At 37.9% G+C, this 24,318-nt stretch overlaps 1 protein-coding gene across 1 annotated transcript; it reads left to right on the top strand.

The window, feature by feature from the left end:
* The first annotated feature begins 553 nt into the window (after positions 1-553).
* Positions 554-22,833, top strand: LOC149227288 (purple acid phosphatase 15-like). The gene is made up of 4 exons (XM_089375481.1): positions 554-768; positions 1,021-1,211; positions 22,225-22,506; positions 22,603-22,833. The coding sequence occupies exons 1-4, from the start codon at positions 555-557 to the stop codon at positions 22,816-22,818; spliced, it is 903 nt and encodes a 300-aa protein (XP_089231607.1). The 5' UTR covers position 554; the 3' UTR covers positions 22,819-22,833.
* The last annotated feature ends 1,485 nt before the right edge of the window (positions 22,834-24,318 follow it).

Consider the following 24,318-nt stretch of genomic DNA (forward strand, 5'->3'; position numbering starts at 1 on the left):
CTGCTCATGAGGTGATCTTCTCTTGCACTTAGTACTTTCTCATGATAGAAGAAATCTGAATTGATCCCCAAATGTCTTTCTATATTTGGTATTTTGTACCTCAGCAACATCTTTATATGATTTATCATCGTCAATTCCTGTTCTTTCTTGCCACAACGCTAATACCTGAACAATCACAATATATGCCTAGCAACTCTTCTTGGTATTATTTCAGAATGATCTTTCTATGTATCAGAATGAAATATATTCACCTCAAGAATGAATACTTATGCTTCGTCTCTACATTAACCAATTCACAAGTCCCACTATTTAGTTTTGCTAGAATACTTTGCTCCCAGCATCCCTGAATATTCTTGAGATATATGATGCTTTATTTTAGACTGACTATTTGGACCTTTCAAATGTTAAATAATGATTGATGACATCAATTAGATTGTACTTTCCTTCCATCTGGATTCATGACGAGGGGTCAGTCTGACATAAATTTTTGTACAGCTACAAGTCATGCACTTGTGTTTTCTAGATTAACCAATTTTTCTATCTTGCTCAGATTTATGGAGCCCTTGACCTCAAGAGTGCCTATGATGGTGATAGAAGGAAATCATGAAATAGAGCCTCAAGCAGAAGGGGAAACATTTGCTTCTTACAAGGCTCGGTTTGCAGTCCCATCTCAAGAATGTAGCTCAAACAGTAGTTTCTACTACTCTTTTAATGCCAGTGGAATACATTTTATCATGCTGGGAGCATATGTGGACTACAACAAAACTGGTAGAAATTTGCCTCTAAGTTGTAAAATAATACTTTTCATGCAAAACTTGGTGCGTGTAAGATTCATATTTGCCTTGAAGGACACGTGTCTTATAATGCTAGCATTGTGTAGTAATCAAGATAGCAGCATGCACGGTGGAAAAAATTACATTAGGCAGTTTTGAAACTTTGTATTGGTGATGAATGTGTGGAACCATGAGAAAAACTATACTTTTAAAATAATCCATTAGTTTATTTGCTGCTGTTATTTAGGCATGCAATATGCTTGGCTGAAGCAAGATCTGGCGAATGTAGATCGTGAAGTTACACCATGGCTAGTTGCAGCATGGCACTCTCCCTGGTATAATAGCTATTCTTCACATTATCAGGAATTTGAGTGCATGAGGCAAGAAATGGAAGAACTTTTGTATGGATTTGGTGTGGACATAGTCTTCTCTGGACATGTAAGTCATTATAGCAGCCACTTTGCATGCATCATATAAAACTTCTTTGACATACAACATAAAAGGTTTAGTTAAAAGGAGAAAGGAAATGGAAATAACAGATGTCTAACAGAACCATAAGCATGTGTTTGGATTATAGATTATTTTATCGTGTTTTTCCGTTGCTTTTATCATCAGATGCAGACTTAGTATTGTCATCAGCACCTCTATTGGAAGGGAAATTTTTTATGGAAATAACTTAGAATAAGTTGATCTCTAAGCCAGAGCACCACACTGGGATCTGTTTGTACTTTATTGCAAATGTATCTTTGTGAACCTAGGTCATGACTCATAACTATAGATAAGTTAATCCTGGTTTGAAGGGTAACAATAGTTAAGAGTATCATTTAGGTTTGTAATTTATCAACCGGCTTTAAGGTAAAATTAGTTAAATTAAGCATATCCAGGTCAGTTCAGTGGACTGCGTTAAGAGTCATGCAATATATGACTTATTGAGACCCTGTTTCATTATATATGTGTATAATTTGGACTTGGAAAGGAATCACTTTCGAGTTTCAATATGTGGTAGACACGACTGGATCTGAAGATGCAAAAGTAACTTTCAAAACCTGAATTTTTATTTTTTGATAGTGCCTTCTTTTTCCATATTCTTTGGAAATTTAGTTGTCGTTGTAGTAGTTTAGCAAAGGAAGTAAAAGAGATTGTTAGTGGCATCTAAGAAGAGGAAAATTGGAAATCATAGCTTTCAGAAAGCTTGCATTTGCTTGGAGAAAAGCATTCTAACCTTTAAGATTTGTGGGACAGATTGAGGAGCCCCATGTTGTCTGATATATTTCTGGCTTGGAGCAGAGGTATTACGAGTTACAAAAGTTGATAGAACTGTATTCTTTCATTTGGAAAGAAGAAAACTGTGTACCAAAATTCTTGAGGGAAAATTAGATTTACACAAATGTAACTGAAGTTTTTGACACTATGCAAAAGAATTGATTACTAAAATAAAACAAGTATTCCAAATGCTTAGAATCCTTGACCAAATTGTTATGCTGCCAGTTGGCTTGAAGTCCTTTCCTAGAATAAAAACCCAATGGTACTAGACAGATGTGCAACAATATTATGAGATTTTTCAATAATCTGTGGATTCATTCTATTATAAAATCAATTATAAAGAAGAAATTGAAAAAAGTCATGGAAAATGATAAACTGATAAGGGAATAAACAATCACAGCCGGGCTTAGTTTCGGTGGTTGGAGCAGATTGTGGGTTCCTATCTATATGGTTGAAGTAGGGTAGAGAGGGAGGTCTCACGTTAGTCCCTTGTGTTATTTGTATCATGCCCAAGGTTGAGGGTGGGCTTGGTTTAAGTGATGTGGCTACCCAGGGGAGTATTCTTGTAGTGAAATGGGTGGTTCATTATGTGGAAGTGTTTGGCCCTTGGTAGGTGCTATTATTCATTGGTTAGCTTCAATGTAGCATGTGAGAAAGGTTTGGGGTTTTTGGACACATGCAGCATTATTTCTTCACCCCCCACTTGTTCTAGGTTCTCGGCTTGTTGATTCTCAGGAGTATTTGGATGACTTGGATAACTATGGGTTGTTTGTTTGATTCAATGGAACACCAAGGACAATAGATCAGGATGGGATTTCGCAGGGTGCCCTTTTTGGTGTTGGACGATGTAAGGGTGTTGTATTACAGAGATGCTCACTTCTAGGCTTGTCATCTGAGTAGAAAGGGCATCTTCTTTTGGTAGGACTTGTGGGATTTAGCAGCATGTTCTTCAAAGAATTGGTGTTCTTTGATGCATGAATTTTATTTGCTCCCTTCAAATCATCTTGTTACCCTTCTTTTTAGTAGGAGTACCTATATTGTAGCATTTTTTCACACCATTGTATTCTTGTAGTGAAATGGGTGGTTCATTATTTGAAAGTGTTTGGCCCTTGGTAGGTGCTATTATGTCATTGGTTAGCTTCAACGTAGCATGTGAGAAAGGTTTGGGGTTTTTTGGACATGTGCAATATTATTTCTTCATCCCCCACCTGTTCTAGGTTATCGACTTGTTGATTCTCAAGAGTATTTGGATGACTTGGATGATGATGGGTTGCTTGTTTGATTCGTTTAAACATGAAGGACAATAGAGCAAGATGGGATTTCACTAGATGTCCTTTTTGGATTTGGAGGATGTATGGGTGTTGTATTATAGAGATGCCTCACTTCTAGGCTTGTCATCTGAGTAGAAAGGGAATCTTCTTTTGGTAGGACTTGTGGGATTTAGCAACATGTTCTTTGAAGAATTGGTGTTTTTTGATGCATGAATTTTATTTTCTCCCTTCAAATCATCATGTTACCACATTTTTTAGTAGGGGTACCTATATTGTAGCATTTTTTCACACCATTGTAAGCCCAAGGTCACAAGTCAAAAGCCATGAACAACCATGTGAGTCCCTATATAAAGTATACCTTGTGTCATGTTGAGTCTTGTTGTTTTTGGTCAGACCATGTCCTGCCCCTTTGAGTTCATCTATGTTTCCTTTTGTCCTAGATAGGCTTGGAGGGCCTTAGGTGAGTTTATATGTGGAATCATGGTTTTATGGGAGTCTGGTTTTGTAAGGATGATCATTGGTGTATGGGCTAGTCTAGCCCGCATCAAGGTGCGCCTGTCTTTCCACATGGTTATGAGCAACATTGCATGAAAGAGGGACGTTTTTTGGAAGCAGGGACGTGGAAGCTTCATTTTCTAAAATCTAGGAAGCGAAGCGTCTCAGAAGCGCCTACTACATTGCATTTATATCCAAAACAAAAATCCCAAATACCAAATTAGTTATAGAAGACATGAAAACATGCATATTTTTTACATAAATCAAGATAGATATGGCATCCATGGTTCCATTGTACCTCAATGATTAATTATTCGAGCATCAACCATCTATATTCTAGCAATTGCAAACATACATCAAATTTTTAAGCATATTATAAAACATAAAACATAAAGCCTATTATCTAGCAAGTGAGCAACAATCAACATTAGTCATGTCCAAAATTCAAATAATAATGTTTACAAAATAGGCCACTTGGCCACCACCAAGACAAAAAGGTTCAAATTCACAGCAAGCCTACAAGTCTAATGATTAATCTATGACAAAAGTAGTAAATTGTGAATATATCTACTAATCTCTCCTCCTTCCACCACGAAGAGTAGGGCCCTCCATGTGGTGGCAATGAAGAAGATGGTGCTCGTGGAAGTTGTGGCACTGAAACTAATGAAGACGAAGCCCCTGCTATTGGTGTTGAACCATGGAACCTGGGAACCAAGGGACCATAGGGGGTGGCATCTCAACTCGATCATCATCATCTTGGAATCGCTCAAAAAATTCATACAAAAAAAACCACTAGTTAACAAAAAAAATTAAAAACAGGAATTAGAGAAATGCTTTATAAGCAAAATTGACACATTTGAATTCAATGGACATACCACTTATTGACTGAATTTTGAAATTCATACCAAAATGGACATACCTAGATAAGAGCATCCTCTAGTTTCTCTAATCACAACACTCCATCCTCCAAATTGGGCTCCTCTAGATTCCTGTCCCAAACCTTAAGGTTTTTATTAGTCTTTGCATCATCACAGTAATGGGACAACAATCACAAGTTGTAATGAACATAAACCAAGATCTCTACCCGGTCTAAACTCAACCTATTCCTTTTAACAATGTGGATGAAAGAATAAGAGCTTCAACACCTCTCTGCAGAAGAAGTGTTTACCACCTGTGATAGCACCCACAATGCCAAAGTCTGTAGTAGTGGAGTAGCACCTACATGCATGTTCCATCACTTGAGAAGAAAAACTCTCTCGATCTCTAATTGCATGCATGCTTCCAAATGGACCAGTGCTAGCATATAGTTGCTCAACTATTTTTGTACCATGGCAACCTCCTCCTCATCAGGGACTAATTTATCCAATGCAATCATATATTTTTCTAGAACCTTTGGATCTAGGTGTGGTTTTCTCCTCCTCCCCCATAGGTGCTGGTGTTGAAAACCATGATGGATGATAGTATTTAGGTGTCAAAACATATGCTAATTCATGCAATGGAACATTTAGCATTTTCCATCGATTTTCCACCTCTGAACGAATATAATTGTACAAGGTGATATCTCTAGGCTCAACAATGTCTTTAATTTGTCTCAACATGTTATCCATTTGCTCATACACCTCCTCAATTATTGGCCAATTTGAATCTGCAAACTTGATCATGTAATAAATTAGTTTGGTGATTTTCAAAACATATTTAACTTGTGACCAAAATAACATGTCAAGAATAGTGTCCTTGGCTACATTAGCACCATCTCTATCAGTGTTAATTTCCTCCCATGATTCAGAGGTCACCATATTAGTTAATGCTTATCTCACCTTCACTAGCCACCTAAAGCTGAGGTAATAACTTGCAAATCCTGTTTTTGCAATTTTAAGCAACTGAAACTTGGAGTAAGTGCCATAGAAGTAGTTTACCCTTGTATGCCCTGTGATAAATTTAATGAGTTGCTTCCGTATCGTGTAAAGCTCATTAATCCACCCACATTCTTTATGCTTCACAATATCATGAATCAAAAGGTTCAATGTGTGCAACAAGCACCGAGACCAAAAGATGTGTGGATGAGTACGCTCAATAACTTTTCCTACTGCCTTACAATTTGTTGCATTATCTGTGATCACTTGAACCACATTATTAGGACCAACATCTTTGATTGATTGCAATAGGAGATCTGCAATGTTTTGGGAACTTGCATTGATAGAGGAGGAGTCATGACATGTAATAAATACTACACCACTAACAAAAACACCAAGAACATTTATCAAATGTTGGTTTCTAATATTTGTCCACCCATCTAATACAATGGATACCCCACAATCCACCCACTCATTTGTAAAACGTGTCAAAGCTCTTTGAACCTTTGCTTTTTCTCTTTCTAATAACATTGTTCTAGCTTTCTCATAGTTGGGGGCCTTGTATCCTTTTGGGGCTTCATTGACGGCCTTTACCATTTCATGTCAATAGGGAGAGTGAAGAACATTGAATGGTACACCGCAAGCACGAAGAAATCGGATTATCTTCCATCCACATCATCCCTCCTAGCAACATTCAGGAAATCCCGTATTGTTCTTTTACCTCCTGAGCTTGCAAAAGTACCATGAGGAGATGAGCTACCAAATCTAGAGGTTGCCCTTGATTCACACTAAGTATTTTGTTTCTTTCTTTTTTGTTGTGCAACCTCCTCTATTTGGATGTATTTTCTTCTTTGTTAAACTAAAATGTTTGGGCAAATTTGTATCACCACAACACCCTTTTTATCATCACTGTCCATCATCCCACAAAGATGCCTCCTCATGCGGGTATATGAACCACTAAATGGTTTTCCTCCATGACAACCATGAGGGCACAAAATTTTGTAGCTTCCACCACCTTTTCCCCCTTCAAGTTTGGTCACATAGTTCCACAAGGGTGTCAATGCAGCGTTCCTCTCTAGTGTTTCAATGTTCCCTTTAGGTTCATCCCCTTCCTCTTCAAACCTGTCCTCCTCATCATACATTGGGTCACTCAAATGGGGACCACTATCCTCTTGTTCTTCTTCCCTTCTATTCCTACTCCTCTTTGCCATCATTAAAACGAAAAGTGGAATGATACATAGAAGCCAAAAGAACACCATCTTGGAATATGAATATAGGTGGTGGACAACCTAAAATTAAATGAGCAAGAAGAAAGAATGGGAAAGAGTAGGAGAGGGAGGAGAAAAATACAAAAATCAATGACAAAAAATGAGGGAGTTTGGGGTTTGCACTTACCTCTTTAGCTCTTGTAGATGGAAGCTTTTTTTTACATCTCCAAGCTCCTCCTCCTTCTTCACTCCTCCAAGCTCTCCTCAAGTCTCTCCTCTCTTTCTCCTCTCTTCTCCAAGCTCTCAAAAAATACAAGTGAGCAAATGAGAGGTGAAAGAGCCTTTTAATCCCTTCATTCCCTACCCTAACCCAACTTGGACCCACCTCCAACCACTAGATTAAAAAAAACGTTTTTGTGGCGCCACACGGCGGAACCAGCTGATTGCCCATGAAATCGATCGTGATTCGTACGGATCCGACCCCTAAACACGACGTTTCGGTTGGGTGATCCACCGCCCGAAACGTGTCCCAACAATTTCGAAATGCGGATTGGACCGGATGGTTCCCATAGGGCAGGAAGCATCTTTTCTGGCCTGATCTGCGTTTCGGACTTTCCGGGACGCGTTTCGGGCTGCAGATCACCCACAGATCTGTACGGGTCGCGTTTCAGGGTTTTGATCTAAGGGGGGGGCATTTCATGCAACACTGGTTATGAGTCTATCAAGTTTGTAGGTGGCCTTGGATTTGGTGTCATATTCCAAAGGCTCAGAGCGAGTTGACTTCTAGCGGGAGCTTGCAGATTCAAAGGGAGACTTTGCAGCCCAAGAAGAGTGCATGGTCAGTGGAGAGCAAGGGTGCTTCCACATTTGCCAAGAAGGAATCATGGAGAGAGTGGAAGACATTTCAGGAGAAGAAGAAGTAGGATGCTTCTAGTGACAATGACACTTTCGAGAGAGGCATAGTTCATACTACAGGGATTGCTGCAGTGGTGAGCGCCAAGAGTTGGGTGAGTGTTGTGAGTAGTTATGATGATGATGAGTTAGTTCCTAGTCTTGGAAGTACCTCCCTCGCTAAGAGGGATTGTTGCTTTTTTAGTAGCTTGGGAGGTACTCCAAGCCCTAGGGTTTGGGGTTTTGGGGGGTGAACCACCACAAGAGTCACTTGTGGGCTTGGAACCCAAGGTTGGGCTTCTGCACCCATCGATGTTTGGGCCAAAACCCTGGATCATTTTGGACATGAGATGGATGGAGATGATAGAGGACGGCGAGGAGAATCCAATGCTTTGAGAATTGTCAAAATCCGAGTTGTCCTTAGTGAGTTATGAATTTTTGAAGTTGATAATGGATTTTTGGACAGTCAAGTCATGTAGGCTTGAAATGGTTAAGTCCAAAAGACATGTCCATTGGTGAATTCGAGTAGCCCTTCTAAAGTGTATAAATAGAAGGTGAATGTGTTTCATTTTAGCATCCAAATGTGCAAGAAACATAGAAGATCAACTTCAGAGGTAGCCGCAACTCTAGAAGAAGGCAGGCCGAGTTTCTGCAGACTGGGTTTCCGCAGGTAGCGAGTTTCTGCAAACTGGGTTTCCACAAGTAGCGAGTTTCCGCAGGCAGCGAGTTTCCACAGATTGGGTTTCGCAGGCAGTGCGTTTCCGCAGACTGGATTTCCGCAGGCAGTGCGTTTCCTCAAACTAGGTTTCTGCAGGCAGTGCATTTCTACAAGATGGGTATAGGCCGAGTTTCTGCAGGTAGGGGCTGCAGTTTGACAACAAATTTGAGGTATGGTGATGTTGATTTTATGTTGAATTTGTTGCTAGTTGGATGGTCCTAGTGTGGATAGAGTTGTAGCAGCCTATGGGAGCCAATTGGGAGGCTTGTCTTGATGGTTGAAAGAATCATCTAGGAGCAGATCTCATAGTGATTGGATTGGGCATCATTGGACTAGTGGAGGGTAGCGTGTTGATAGCCCAAAGTAGCCCTTGACAAGCAGTCATAATGAGAGCTTAACAGCTGAAGGTTGGGTGAAGGATTGAGCCTATGTGTAGCTCTTTGATGGACGAAAGAAGCTACTAGAAGGAAGATTGGATCAACCTGTGTTCATTGAAGCAGAAGCGACTTGCAGTGGTGATAGGTGGCAACCCTCCTAGAGACTCTATGTGTTGTCCTTTGATGGACTAAGGGGCAACTAGAGAGCATATTGGAAGCGAAGGACCGACAGGACAAGATACGACATAGACACTGCAACGAGATTATCATTGTATCTTGTATCCCTTGTATGGGAGCCCTAGACTGTTGTATTACTCAGTTTAATATAACAAAGATTGGGTTGTTGTACATATTTGTACAATATTTTGTAAAAAGTTGTCTATACTTGTGCATGTGTGTGACTTACTGCTTTAAATTTTTCGCTATGCAAAGTAGCTTTAGTTGAGATTCCTGGTTTGGTAGCGTCAAAGATTCTAAGATTCTATCCTAGACCCAAGATCGTGGAAATTCAACAAGGACCATGAAGTGATATTTACTCTAGTTGCTAGGTACATTTCTATTAGAGTTATTACTTCTATTACTTCTGTTATGGATTGGAGATTACATCAAATGGATGTAAAGATCATTCTCCTCAATGAAGTGATTGAGGAAGAAGTGTACATAGAGCTACCTCGGGGCTTTGAGGTAGATGAGAGGGAATCTCATGCTTGTAGAATGAAGAAAGCTTTGTACAAGACCTCGGGTATGGATATAAAATGAGTCTTGGTTGATCTAGTTATTATGTGGCTTATTTTTTATAGAAGTAGAAGGACTCACGTGACAGAGGGTGCAAAGTGGTAGGAGGATTTGCTTCCATGATAAATGGAGTAGTCAAGCCCTGCTTCAGTGTCAGAGGGAGTTGACCTTTGAGTTTGAGATGAAGGATTTTGATACATTACTTCTTGGGACTAGAAGTGTGGTAGAAGCCAGGTGAGATCTTCCTTGGTCAAAGGAAGCATATTATTATGGTCCTTCAAATATTTGGGATGATGGACAACTAGTCCATGACCACTCCCATGGTAACAAATCTGAAGAAGCTAAGTGGCAAAGGGAGTAGCTTGGATTGCTACAACAAGATTTGCTTTAGTATCAAACAACTATGGTGATGGATCTAGTGAAACCGATTAGTTTATGGTTGAGCCAAGGCATGCATCATAAGATGTGTCGAGGTATTGACATGGTACATGTCTAAAATGATGAAGTAAAATTGTAGGGATATACAGATTCAGATTGGGTAGAGAGTGATGAAGACAGAAAGAGCACATCAAGATGATGATTTAGTTTGGATTCTGCTTGGGCAGGAAGTAGACATCTGTTGCACTTAGGACTGTAGAGGCCAAGTATATTGCAGCTAGTTTGGCAAGCTGTCAAGTAGTGTGGCTTCATAAGTTATTTGCAGGATTGTTTGATCAAGTGCAGGAGACGACTGTGATGATAGGTAGAAGCATGTCGAGATCATGGTACCACTACTTCTAGGACATGATACAAAAGGGATGGGTGAGGCTTCTATGCATTTCTACAGATGAGAAAGTTGCTGACATTCTCACAAAGTGTCTGTCCCAGGATGAAGTTTGTATACTTCAAGGAAAAGCTTGGAGTGGTTGAGAATGTTTCCCTTGGTTAAAGGGAGTGTTGATATTGTAGCATCAAGGGGCAGACATTCTCGTTAGGTCAGGATACTGACAGGTCAAAGGTGTTGATCAGGGGCCATGTAATGTGGCTAGGGAAAATGGCCTAAAGAGCATAAAGGCCCAAAGTGTTCACCCAATCAGAAGGTTCTGCCCATATTGCTAATGCTTATTTGGCTAGTGGGTCGAGTGAGTGCCTTATATCATTGGGCAAGTGTTTTGCCTTTCTATAACATGAGACGACATGTGGGAATGGTAAATGGGCCCAGGTTTTCACCATAGTTCACAAGTGTTGACCAAGTTCCAGGTGACAATTTGGATAATTGGTAACCCAGGACTAGCCTTGACCCTAGAAGGCCAAAAGGTATTTGGGCAGTGGGACCCCAGAAGGCCTTTGGCCAGTGGGTAACCAGATCCATTTGTAAAGGGCATGTGTCTAGTGGGTGACTAGATCCTTTTGCATGATGTTGATGCAAGATGTTTTCTACATGGTTCTGGCATAAAACATGAGGTGGATGGATTCATCAACATAGTTGAGCTCATTCAACCTTTTATTGGGATAAAGAAAATTTTCAACAAGAAAACATTTGAAGAAGTCAAGGCAAATACCTCCCTAGCTAAGAGGGAGTGTTGAAATTTGGTAGTTGCGATCGGTATTCATTTATTGTATAAGCCCACAAAAATTAAAAGAAGCAAAATTCAAATTCGGATTCAAGTTGGCTCCAAAATAAAAGAGGGAAAATTTGAATTTTTGATTTTTGAAATTACCTCCAAACATCAAGTTGGCCCAACATAAGGTCAAGTCAGCCCAGCCATAAAGACACACCTATTTAGGCCCATTCATCCACTATATATTGCTATTCATTCTCCTCCATTGGCATCAATTTAGATCATGAAAATCATCTAATTTTTTTGTTCATCCATACGAAGGGGAGAGAGAGTAAAGGAGATTTGTTTAGCCAGCATTGACCAAATTTTCTAAGGCAGGATTTGACCGAATTTATGAGGAAGGTTGACCGCAGGTCTAAGGCAAGTTGACCAACTTTCTAAGGCAGTTGCAGTAGGTCGAAATTCGGCTTGTGTTTGGACAGTTGACCCTAGGTTGACTGATAATATTTTGTGGGATGTTTGACTAGGTTTGACCTGGACTTATTTACTGGTTAGTTTGACTTTATTTGATTGGAAAAATCAGATTATATCTCTTGTTGAATTGGACAATTTCCCTAAGAAAAGGTTGTTGGGTTTTTTCCTAGGTAAGGTTTTCCTAGGGTAAAATTTCGTGTCCCCTGTGTTTGGTTGTCTCTTCATGATCCTATTGTCATTATTATTTTATAGTTGAGATTTTCTATGTATAATTGCTTAATGATGAATGTGACACAAGAAAGATTAACTAAGAAATCATTGGAAGTAATTATCAAATTAGAAAGTCTTGAAAAATCAACACACTGCATCTTTTCTAGACTCGTTCCTAGTTGTGTGAGCTCTAGATGAACTTAGTTTTCCTTATCAGGTTGATATTCTTCTCGATTTTGATGGTTGCCTCTTGAACAACGCCGAGGTTCTAGGGGTCCTTCTATTTTAGGTGAAAATCTGGCTTGCCCTCAAATGCATCAAGGTAGTAAATGAGGATTCTTAGCTTTGGGGGTTTGATATTAGCATGGACTGTTTGGAAAATTTAGTTGAATCTTTTATCAAACTCATTGATCGTTTCATTCTCATTTTTGTTTGTGATATTGAGGGAAACCAACGAATACCTATAGTCTTTCATTTCTCCCCATTTTTCCATAAATATATTTTCCAATTCTTGCATGTTTTTTTATACTATATAAGGGTAAGCTTGTGAACCAATCTAAAACACCATCTTCTAGGGAGAGTGGAAATAATTTCGTGTGTTTGTTGTTGTGTTGCCTTCATGTCGTACAATTCAATTTATAAATGCCCTCTAATGATCTATGGAAAATACAACATTATTTCCTTGGAACGTAGGCAATTTGTCAATAGCCTTCTCAGGTAATCATGAGGATGTCCTTGGAAGTTGGTAAAGTCAAAGGATCTAAAGAGCTCATGACTCCAATCAAACTTTGTGACTTGGGTAGGATCAAAAGGATTTTCTCAGACAAACACCTTATATATTCTATGATAAGTGGTTTTGCGCTGTTTGGGTTCCATATCTTGTTGACTTATCTTCTATAATAATTTTCCAATTCTAGGATCAAACAAATTAGGCATGTTACCCACCAAAATGGGTAACCCCATAGGCGGAAAATTTTCTCCTACATTTGACAGCTAGCCGGACATCCAACCAGATGGTAGCCCTAATATTCACTATTCGATAATCATATGCTATATTCCTCCACCATCTACATCAAACACATACCTCTCACCATCTAGAATTTCCACCTAGATGAAGGTGGGATACTATTCATCACATTTGTTTCTCATCATCACTTGTGGAGTATTTCGACCTCCATAGAGGATTTCGGCCTAGCTATTGTGACTTGTATTGTTGTGGAGATGTGATCTATTGTCAATTTTTTCTATTGGGAGACTAGCTCTTGTTCTGGAGACATCACTTTGGGAGAATAAAGGACTTCTTCATGCATATGTTGTAAGTATTCTTGATTGTTGATTATCATTTGAATGGTTATTGCATTGAATGGTTGTTGCTAGGGTTTCTATGTTCTTGTTAATTTGAATATTTTTGCTATGGAATCTAGGCAAATTATTGCATGTTTTAACTAGAGAATGTATGCCATCCCTTGTAGATCTTCATGAAAGCTCTCTTCATGATTTTATCCCCTCATAAAGTGGTAGTTAGGGTTTTTGAAAACTATGGTTTTTCTTTCCCTTACTCCATCCTAAGGTTTGATATTTCCATTAGTAGGTTTCCCTTAGATTCCATCACCCAAGGATTAAGCACTAGCATTCACATAGGTGATCATATATCATTGGAAAACCTTTTAAGCCTATTTCTCTCTCTCTTTAACCTTTTAACCCTTCAAGGCAAACTGTTAGGCTAGGGCATAGGACCAAATTTAAGTAGGAAGAGTGCATTAGCATGTGGTGAAGTTAAACACGTGGGCTAGCTCTCATTGCATCAAAATCCAGCCTTTTCCATGGTTATTTTTGCCTTTTTAGGGCTGACGTCACAAAACCTATGTAATTTTTCCCTAGGGAAACCCTAACCTAATCCCAGGTTAAAACTTAGGTCTTTTTGAGGGCTTGTTGCTCCAATTGTTGATCAAATCAATCTCTAGCAAGCCTTTTCTTCATCTTATGCACCTTGGTAGGCCTTTATCCTTGCTTATTCATTAAACCCTAGGTCATAAGTGCCCTTGATAGGCCTCTTGAAGTGTATGCCTTTCCTTTTCTTTGTTGGATTAAGCCTTGCCCTTAAGGTGAGTGCCTTTCTTGAGCTTATCCATTTCTCATGTCTAAGCCATAGACTTAGAACACCTATTAGGTGACCAATACTAGGAAGTCTCCCTTGTGGTGAAAGTCCACTAAAGAGTAGGAGGTGGAGTGTTGTGATGATAGTGGGCTTCCACTTCATTGTTGTCCCTCGGTCTAGTTCTGGTCTTGTGAGCCCTCTCATAAGATCTACTAGATGTTGAGGCAACAAGGCCTTGAGAGGATGTTCTTGTGAAAAACATCTTGGACACAAGTTCACCTTGTGGAGTTGCTATACAAGCTTATATTGTGTTGATTACAATTTAACTTAAGTCTCATCAATGAATGAATCTAAGGTATTCTAAACACAAGGTAATGGACTTTGTCCCTGACAACTGTGCCAAAATGTTACCTCCCAAGTTCTCACTTGGTGCAAAAGCCCCCTAAGAACAAGTTATGAAACCCCAAGAGCAACTTAGGCAAACTACCCACTGTCACCTCAGTGGTCTTGCCTTTCTCATTTTAGGTTAGCAAGGTTCTAGTCTAGGGGGGAATCCCAATGGTCAAACTAAACTTGTATCATTGTAGGGTTTAGAGGGATGGTAGCTTAGTTTTGTTATCCGATTTAAAGTTTGTTTTATGAACTTATTTTCCAAATTTAAACCAGATTTCAACTAGCCTCCTTTAGATTTTCAAACCAGCATCAAATTTAGGCTAAAATCTGTGAAAATTCCACAACTGGAATCCTATTGCAACAACTGGAAATTATTCTCCTAATTGTTATTTTAATTTAACAATTTATTTACTGTTTCCTACAACAAATACTGAATAACTCACACTACAACCTACACAAATGAAACTGTGGAAGAATAAACACTAGAAGAAATTGTACCACACACACATAACATAACACAGTTATTTTTGGACAAATGTCCCCAGAAAAACCCAACTTGGGAAAATCGGTGCAGTAGCTGAGGGTTTTAATATTAAGCAGCAGTGAAATAATCTGAGTACAACTGGATGCCGAAACTGGTAATCTTACAGAGAAATATTGGCAAGAAAAATGTAGTGAGGAGAGTTCCTCACTCCACAGGCAAATCCGTGCTCTGACCTCAGCTCAAATTGAGCCATCCAAATTGGCTTTGCGCAGCAACTGCATCACACTAGCGCAGTCCCTTCTGCACTCAGTCCGAACCAACGTCTCCTCAAGTTGTCTGGTCTGTTGTTGTCTGGGAAAATGTCTCTCCTGGCCTCTGGAACCTCTGTCCAACTTCTGGCACTGAAACTCGTCTTTCCCCAGCATAATCAAAACTACCTCTAGAGGCTACTGCACTGCTCTACGTCAGCCTCTTTGTGGCTCTTCTGCCTCTCTGCAAATGCACTCACCAGATTTGGAATCCTTCCTCCGACTTCACTGTCTCTACCCCTCTCTCACTGCTTCGATCTCACTGGCTCTCTCTCTAGCAACTGACTACTGCTACTCAGGAAATCGATATTCTCATGAAATCAAACTGCTCAAGTGTATTCTCCAAGTGCCCATCGACTTCTTCTTATAATCCTTTGTTAGGACTCCAACGACCAAGATTAAATCTTAATTGATGGCTAGGATTAACTTGAAGTCGATCTGTGTGAGTTTCTAGATCATTCACGCCTTGACTTAATTAATTCTAATTAATTAACCATATTCCCTAAGTTTAGACTTAGGGAATATTTAAAAATTGGCTAATAATCTAATTAAGTCATTTCTAGGCGGAATTTCTAGAAACGATTTTTGGGTTTTGGAGATCTCATGTATTCTAGCCTCTCCTCAAAATTTCAAGGGTAGAACACATCTGATGCTACAAAAACTAACAAAATCAACAATTTATTTTAGGGTTTTAACACGAAAATTAAGGATTTTCCTTAAGAAATAACAAGTTGATTTACAATTCTGTTTTCAATTTCAGATTCAAATCACGCCCTTTAAATGTCCTTTTAGAAATAGAAAACTGCAAAAAACGAGAGCCAATATAAGCAAATCGATTCACGTCTAAAGCTAGAAAGTCAACAATTTACTTTTAGAAACAAGAAGCGAACTTCAAGATAGTTATTTGAAGTGTAAATGGTTTGAAATGCTATCTGATCTAATTATTTTCTTTGTCGTAATTTTAGATTGTTTCAAAAATAGAAAAATAGAAAAAAAAATTGTAATTTTTTGTGGTTGGTTGGAAGGAATAATTACTGCCATAAATCATTGAGCATATGGGATCAAGTTAGTCTATTTTAGAGGGTTATTCTTATGAGAGATTAGGGGCTTGTTGATAGCCAATGACATGCAACAACAACCTTAATTTGGTAACCCAGATCACAAATTTGTAAAGGGTCCATGAAAGATCCACCTTCAAGATAACACTAAGGGTAGCCATTGCCTAAATATTCTAACAAATGCAATTACTCTTTCAATATGAAAGCGTTAATTTTTCTCTTTAAAGAAGATGAAGCAAAGAGAGTTAAGGAGTAATTGTATCACACATAACCTCTTCTAATGTAGAATATTTTTCTCCTCTATGGCCCTTGAGTTTCAGTATCCTAAAATTTGTAACATTGGCTCCAATAAGCACCAGGATTCAAGAACAATTTATACTACTTTAGCAAAGAGACTTCACCATTACATAAAAGCCTAAATAAGCTAAAACAAATTGTTCCAACAGCTTGAGAGCACTTTCAACCAATGTTATCAGAACCGGACCAGAACCAATTCCAGTCCTACTATTTTTGGCCCAAAACCGGTTCGAACGAGGCCTCCAAACTAGAATAGGTCGGTTCGGTACCGAACTGACCGGTTCATGACTAGTTCCGTGCAGAAAAAATTTGCCTTTTTTTTTTTGATTTCTTAGTTGGTTGGCCTACTTCTTACTCTCCCCTAGGCTAGCCTAATATTCAAGCCTATGGCCCTCAGCGTAATAATCAAGCCTATGGCCCTAGTATTGCTATGCAATTCATGGTAATGTTAAATTCTTAACGTAAAAGGACATTTTCCTTAAATTTTCATTTTCATCCTTTTAAATTTTTAACATTACCATGAAATGACTTAGGATGTTGAGAGTGGTTCCAACCTTATTGGATTTCATATGGAGAAAGTAGAATCGTAGATTTCACTCAAAATCTAGCAGACTTAACAATTTTTCAGGATTTCAGGATTAGGGGGGATTGCAACATTTCCATTGGATTTTGTCATGTATGAGGGTATGGAACTAGTATTTAATAAAGAACACCAAGCCCTCTATGTACTTTGATGTTAGTGGCATTGGTTGTTGAACTCCTCTATCACGACTCTACTAAAAATGTACCCATCACTCAAACAAAATCTTGATATGACATGCTGCATTTTTTCTATCTTATTTTAATTCCTAAATGGTTATATTGATGGCGAAGACCCCAATATAGGCAATGATTTTGATGATATGTAGGCATTTATTGTAGCATGATTTGTTTTAGATGCTAGAGGCCATCTAGAGCCTAGTTGTTGATGTATTTTTGGTTCATAGATGGATTGCATTCAATGCTATTTTAGTTATGTGCACCCTTACATGCTATGTAAATGAGAACTTTTGCATATTTGTGTATAAATGGTTTGGATTCATATGGATGCACATGAATATATAAGTTTTTCTTTAAAATATGAATATTTTATGTGTTTTTGGTAAACCTTTTTTTCTGGTTTTTTACCGGTTTGAGTCCGGTTCCGACCAGTTCCCGGTCCACAAGGTTTTTCGGTTCGATCACTGATTCGGTTCTGATAACATTGCTTTCAACAATGATTACAACGGAGGAGCTTCTTATTTATGGATCTATAACCCAACAACTCCATCAATAAAATAGCATTAGATCCATAACTAACCTTATATCTATGATCAAAATAATAGTATTCTCCAACTAACTTGAGAGGACAATATCAACAATAATTTTATATGGTGAATTAATGCCACATGTACATCAACAATAGAATAGATGGCTCAACAAAGTGGACACCCTCTTGAAAATAGCATAATAGATGTAGTTAGAGCATAATCTATCCCTTGTAGGGAGTCGACTCATCAACATGCAACAATATATCTTCAAAATGCTCTAACAACCTCCACATTTGTGGATCTATGGCATAGAAGGAGGGTCGTTCCCTCAAAATGCCCAAAGATGCCTCAAATAACCATGCCTATGAGGTGAATTCCAAGAAAGGAGGATTTCTCCCTCGAAGTGCTCCAAAAAGGTCCATATACAATGCCATGAGTGAAATGAGGAGCATAGAAAATTTTAGGGGCGAATGTTCACCCTTTGGCAAAATTAAGGGGTTTTAAATTTTTAGTGGGCGAATATTTTGTATCATAGTACATTTTTACAAATCACCTCAAATAGCCCACCTTATTTTAATGGAGAGGGTAAAAAAGGTAAATTTAGCCCTTGAAATTACTAGGAGTTACAACCTTCCATTCGCCCATTTTCAAGAATAGGTTTTATTTAAGTGAATCCTATGGGCCAAAGGCCCAAATACCATATTTATAAAAGAGGTATGGTAAATTAATAAAGTATAAATAAATGAGAGGTATGGTAAATAAATAAAACACTTTTTATATTTACTCCATAAGTCACCTTATATACATGCAAGGGTGTAAACAAATAAAAATATAAGTAAAGTGAAGGTATGGTAAATAAATAAAACGTCTTTTTATACTTACTCAAAAGATATGGTAAATAAATAAAAATATAAATAAACTAGACGCATGGTAAATAAATAAAACCTCTTTTTACATTTAGTCCATAACCCTAGTTCTATTTATGAAGGCTCAAGAAAGAGGTTTTATTTAAGTGAATCCTATGGGCCAAATACCATATTTGTAAAAAAGGTATGGTAAATTAATAAAAATATGAATAAACGAGAGGTATGGTAAACAAATAAAACATTTTTTTATATTCACTCCATAAGTCACCTTATATTTACAAACACTCAAAAAATGCGTTATATTTAGGTGAAACCTATGGGCAAAATACTATGGGAAAAATACCATGGACTAGATTATTATTAATACCATGCAAAAAAACATTATCAACCCTAATATTAGTATTAATAAAAATAAAAATGGCACATGGTGTTGACCCATGGTATTCACCTGGAATGTAGCCTATTTAAATGGGGGAATTAAACCAGCATAGATCCATCTTAACTCTGGATCTACTAACCCCCGAGAGGTATCAAATATAGTGATATGCAAACTAGCATAGAGTGAAAAAATATTTGATCCGATCAAGAGTAAAAATGGATGTTGTAATTTCATGTATGTTAAACATTTTAGCTTGGTTAAAATAAAAGATAAAATAAAAATCAATTATTAGTTTTATTAATTTTTATAAATTACTAATAGTAATTTTTAAGCTCCAGGTTTATGATAACCCATGGTATTGACCCATGGTAATACCATGGTATTCATGTGAGCATAGACCATTTAAAGGGGAAATTCTATCATCTTAGATCCATCTTAATTCTGGGTCTACCAAGTGCTCAGAGGGATAAATAGATTTCATCCCCCTGAGAGTGGTAGATGTGGAGTTAAGATGGATATAGGTTGGTTTTTATGATAATGAAGATATTAAATAGACTTAGCAAATTATATTGTAAAAACATCTTAAGGTGAATGGTTAAGGCATAAGCATTGGACAAGTATATTTGTAAAACAAAACATACTTGTGTATTGGCAGGGTGGTTACGAGGTCCCTAGACGTGATGAATTTGAATTTTTCTTGGTTTTATATATAGTATTAGGTTTTTTCTCATGCTTTTTGTGAATGGCATGCGTGAATTTTATCCTACACCCACTAGGTCATCGATATGTAATTTCGGTAATTTTGATTTCAGGATATTTTAAAGAAATGCAATGATTTCATTTGTGTATTCAATAAACACAAGATTTTATATTTGAGTAAAATATTCGCCATGCTTGGTGAGAGATTCGCCAAAAAATTATATATACATATCATATTATTGATAAAATCGCCTTCCATTTTTCCTATATACCATGGAGATTCGCCCATTTATTATACATGTAAATTTAGGGGGGGTTCTTAAAATTTTCCCTAATGAGGAGGCACGTGTGGCCCCAGTGCATGTGCCCACAGTCCAAGAAGCAAGTCACCCCCCAAAAAGATGATAGAGGTCCCACACGTGTGGCTCAAATGGTGTGGATGACCTTGTCACAAAGCCCAATGCAAAGGTCACAATGTGCTAGGCATAGTCACGATTCCCAATGCAAGTACACAACTCCCAATGAAGATATGCAATGCTCTAGGCAAATACATAGTTCCCAATGTAGGGGTGCTACTTCATAATGATGAGCCATACCTTGATATATGTGTCACTAGGTGGTGAAACTTTAAGTGACATCCTTTAACTTCTTAATGATTCATTTAATTTTTATCGTTTCCTAAGTTTAACCATGGTGCAGACATCATTAACCTATATTACACATGACAACTCCTAAGACGAGAAGCATTTCCTAGGAATCTAAGCTAGGGATATGTGATGTTAGGGAGAAGGGTACTGTCATGTGTTGACCCTAATTACCACATCGGATGATGTAGAAGTCTTCCCTTTCGAGATTTCAACAGCTAGGGGTTATGATTTTCATTCCATGTGTGCCTTTAGGGAGGGAGTGCTTACTAGCATTGAGTTACCATTCCTGAGCCTCTTTTTGTTACTACCCCTTCTTTGTCTTTTTCTTTATTTGCTTCATCCATTTCTTTAGATTTCACATTCCTTAAGCATGGGACTTCACGAAATTGGATTTTTGTTGGTGTCATGATTCAAGTTTTACAATTTGACTTTTTTCTTTTGGCTGCATCAATCTCTAGCGTTTTAGCTCTTTTGACTTTATTTAGGCTTTTCAGACATGGGATTTCTTTGCTTTGGATCTTGCTATATGACTCATGATAAGACAACCATGAGAGGGTAAATGATGAGTGTGTATGAAAATGATGGGAAGATGACTAGGTGTATAAGATGGTTAGGGAAAATGACATGCTACACCCACCTAGTTCTCTAGTAGTACAACTTGAATAATGACAACACTTATCTAAAGGAAAATTATGTCTCGTCATCGTGCATCTAAGCAAAAGACAAGAGAGTTATGATTCATTATCAGATTACACCAATGTTCAGCATGGTTGTGGCTGATACATGAAGCAATATTATCATACATGAGCAAGAATAGAAGATATGACAGTATTCACTACATCAAGCATTATCATAAGATCGCAACAACTGAAACAATGGGGCACTCTCATACATGTGTGCAAAATCATCATGTACCATCTGCATGTCAAAATCAACTCAACCATGCACAAAATTGCTATTGACAAGCTGATATACATCATGAAACCAACCGGGCAGGTCCACACTGTGAAATAGAACATGTAGCCAAAATTCTGTGAAAGATATTATCACCCATGTGCTTTGAATGACCAACCTGAAGTGCCACTTCACATCAGTTGTGAACTAGAGCATCATGCCACTGGAAGAGTGGTGCTCATACTGGAAGTCCAATATGTAATCACGATCTCCTCATGCCATGTGAGGGGGCAACATTATGATCCATTGAAAACCAGTGTAGGCATTTGTTGAGAAGTTTCGAAAAACCTTGACATGCATTGTGCGTTTGTTCAGGGGCAGGTCAGAATTGATACCCCTGAAATGGAAGGGCACTTTGAGGAGTTTTTAATCCTGCAGTTGCATGTCTGACCCAGGGTTTTGACGGGTCAAATGGTTCAAGGTGAGGAGTTCGTAACCTAACTACATTAACTTTTGTTATATTGTTATAGGACAGATAATGATATACTTTGCATTATTTGACATAATTGTATGGGTGAGTAATGTTAATAAATTAAAAGGAAAATTATTAATAATTTCATATGAAAACATGTTAAAGATTTATTTTATCAGAACATTAAAAAAATTAAGCTAATCAAAACTAACCCTTTTGATTTACCATACCATGCGAAGTATTATTTTTATACATGTTTAATATGTAATTGATTTAACTCACATAAGAGTACAGTCCGTTGTTGTGCTTGTAGGCCCGATTGTTTTCCTTTTTAAATAGCTCTCTCTATCTCTCTTAATTGCATTAAGATTCATTTCATGGCCATGTATTGAGGAGATCCCTTTGGCTTTGGCTTTCACGTTTGTTTACTTGTGGTTTTGTTTGTATCCAGTTTCACCATGGTGTATGTCCCCAATTTTATTATTGCTATATTCTTCATGTTCTTAATATATTGACATAGCTTAATGGCAGGTACATGCATATGAAAGAATGAACAGAGTGTACAACTATAGTTTAAACCCATGTGCACCAGTATATATCACAGTTGGTGATGGTGGGAACATCGAGGCAATTGATACAGATTTTGCAGATGACCCAGGTAAGTGCCCTGGGCCTGGTGACAATCAACCTGAATATGGAGGTGTCTGCCACATCAACTTCACCTCCGGCCCTGCCAAAGGAAATTTCTGTTGGGACAAACAACCAGAATGGAGTGCATTCCGAGAGAGCACCTTTGGACATGGCATTCTAGAGGTTTCATCTTCTAACTTGGTCATGTAATAAATATTTATGTATCTTATTGAAAGGTTTGATCATGAGCAAGTGGTCATGTCATTATGTTTCTTGCAGGTATTAAATTCTACTGATGCCTTGTGGACATGGCACCGAAATCAGGATGCTTACACAGATAATGCCGTTGGGGATCAAATGTGCATTGTGAGACAGCCTGAAATTTGTCACTTCAAAAAGCGTAATCAGACCATTAATAGTCCACTTTCAAGCATCAATGCTAACTGTAACACACGCGTATTGTATGTATTTTTTATGTGGAGAAATGAATTTTAATCTCGTTAAAGGCATATTACTGCTATTATTATTCTCAATGATGTATATTATTTAGGAAATAAATAATATGCAAACAAGAGAAGGATCTCCATTTAGCAGTCAATGTATTATGACGATGATACAGAATAAAATATGTATGAAATGAAATTCATGATAATCCCTCAGGGAGGTTGTGCTACAATATGTACTCTACTTTACCAGAATTTCGAAAGAAATAAAGGCAAAATAAAAATAAAATAGAGGTTTAGGAAAAGAATTTAGCAGTACACTCGAGATTTTCACATTTATTACTTTGTAATCGTCTAGTTTATGATCATCACGATTCATCAATACTGACCTTACTATTTAATTTTGAACATTTTTTTAATTTAATTTTGAATTTTTTTAATTGCTTTCTATATATATATATATATAGGTTGACCAGCCCCAATGTTAGATGGAAGTATATATAGGTTGACCAGCCCCAATGTTAGATGGAAGAATAGGTAAACAACGCAACACATAATAGACAGATTTAGACAGATTTATCATGGAGAAATTCAATGTGGAAAAACTCTTGCATGAAAATGGCTTGCTTGGCTCTTTATTGAATTCAAGACAATTGATTTACAAAGGTGTTCCTGAAGCCTTCTTCTCTGTCCAAATGACACAAATGCTACAGAGTGAATCCGTTCTTTGCTTTAATACAACTCTTATACCTTTTCTTTCTGGGCTGCATCAACAACCTTCATTGATTCTATTCTCTTGAAATTCTTTCTCCTTGTTTTTCTTTGATCTAGCTTCTCCTATACCCCAATGAGCAATATATCCAAGAATGAATGTCAAACTCATCGAACAAATTTTCTGGATTAGGTCTTTCTTGTATTTATATATCTCTCAAGAAATGCCAATTGTCGACGATAAATTGTTTCCCAAGTCGGTAACTATCGAGCTTGTTTAAGCTTCCCATGCGTTCATTCATGGAGGTGGTAATTGCTAGGCAATGTGGTGTACATGTGGTTCCTCGTGATTGGTGGGTTCCCATGATTTTTCACGGCTAGTTGTTCCATTGGGCTCGCCACCATTCCATAGTTGATCACAGTATAACTTTAAGGCACATCATTGAAAAAGGGTGGGAGAGAAAGGAAGAATGCTTTTGTTGATTTCAAAAAAGCCTTTGACATGGTCCCTAGGGATAAGCTTTGGAACTAAATGGAGGAACTTGGGGTTCCTAGGCATCCTAAAGCAGTTGTGCATAGGCTGTATGAAGAGGTGAAAGTCAAAATCAGAACTCAGTAGGGATCTCCGAAAGTTTTAGGAGTGATATTGGGGTCAAGCAAGGCTTCCTATTGTCTCCTATTCTTTTTGGTTTATATATTACCAAAACTTGAAGAGTGGTTAAAATCGCAAGGGGGTGATGGTGTCCATTTAAGCGAGTTTGTTATAAGGCTTCTTTTGTATGCGGACAACCTTATTCTGATTGTTAAATTTGCTCTTCGTTTGCAAGAGCGCTTACTTTCC

This window comes from Pinus tabuliformis, chromosome J (assembly GCF_031772625.1).
Source record: "Pinus tabuliformis cultivar Carrire ecotype Pingquan chromosome J, CPIR1, whole genome shotgun sequence".
Lineage (NCBI taxonomy): Eukaryota > Viridiplantae > Streptophyta > Pinopsida > Pinales > Pinaceae > Pinus > Pinus tabuliformis.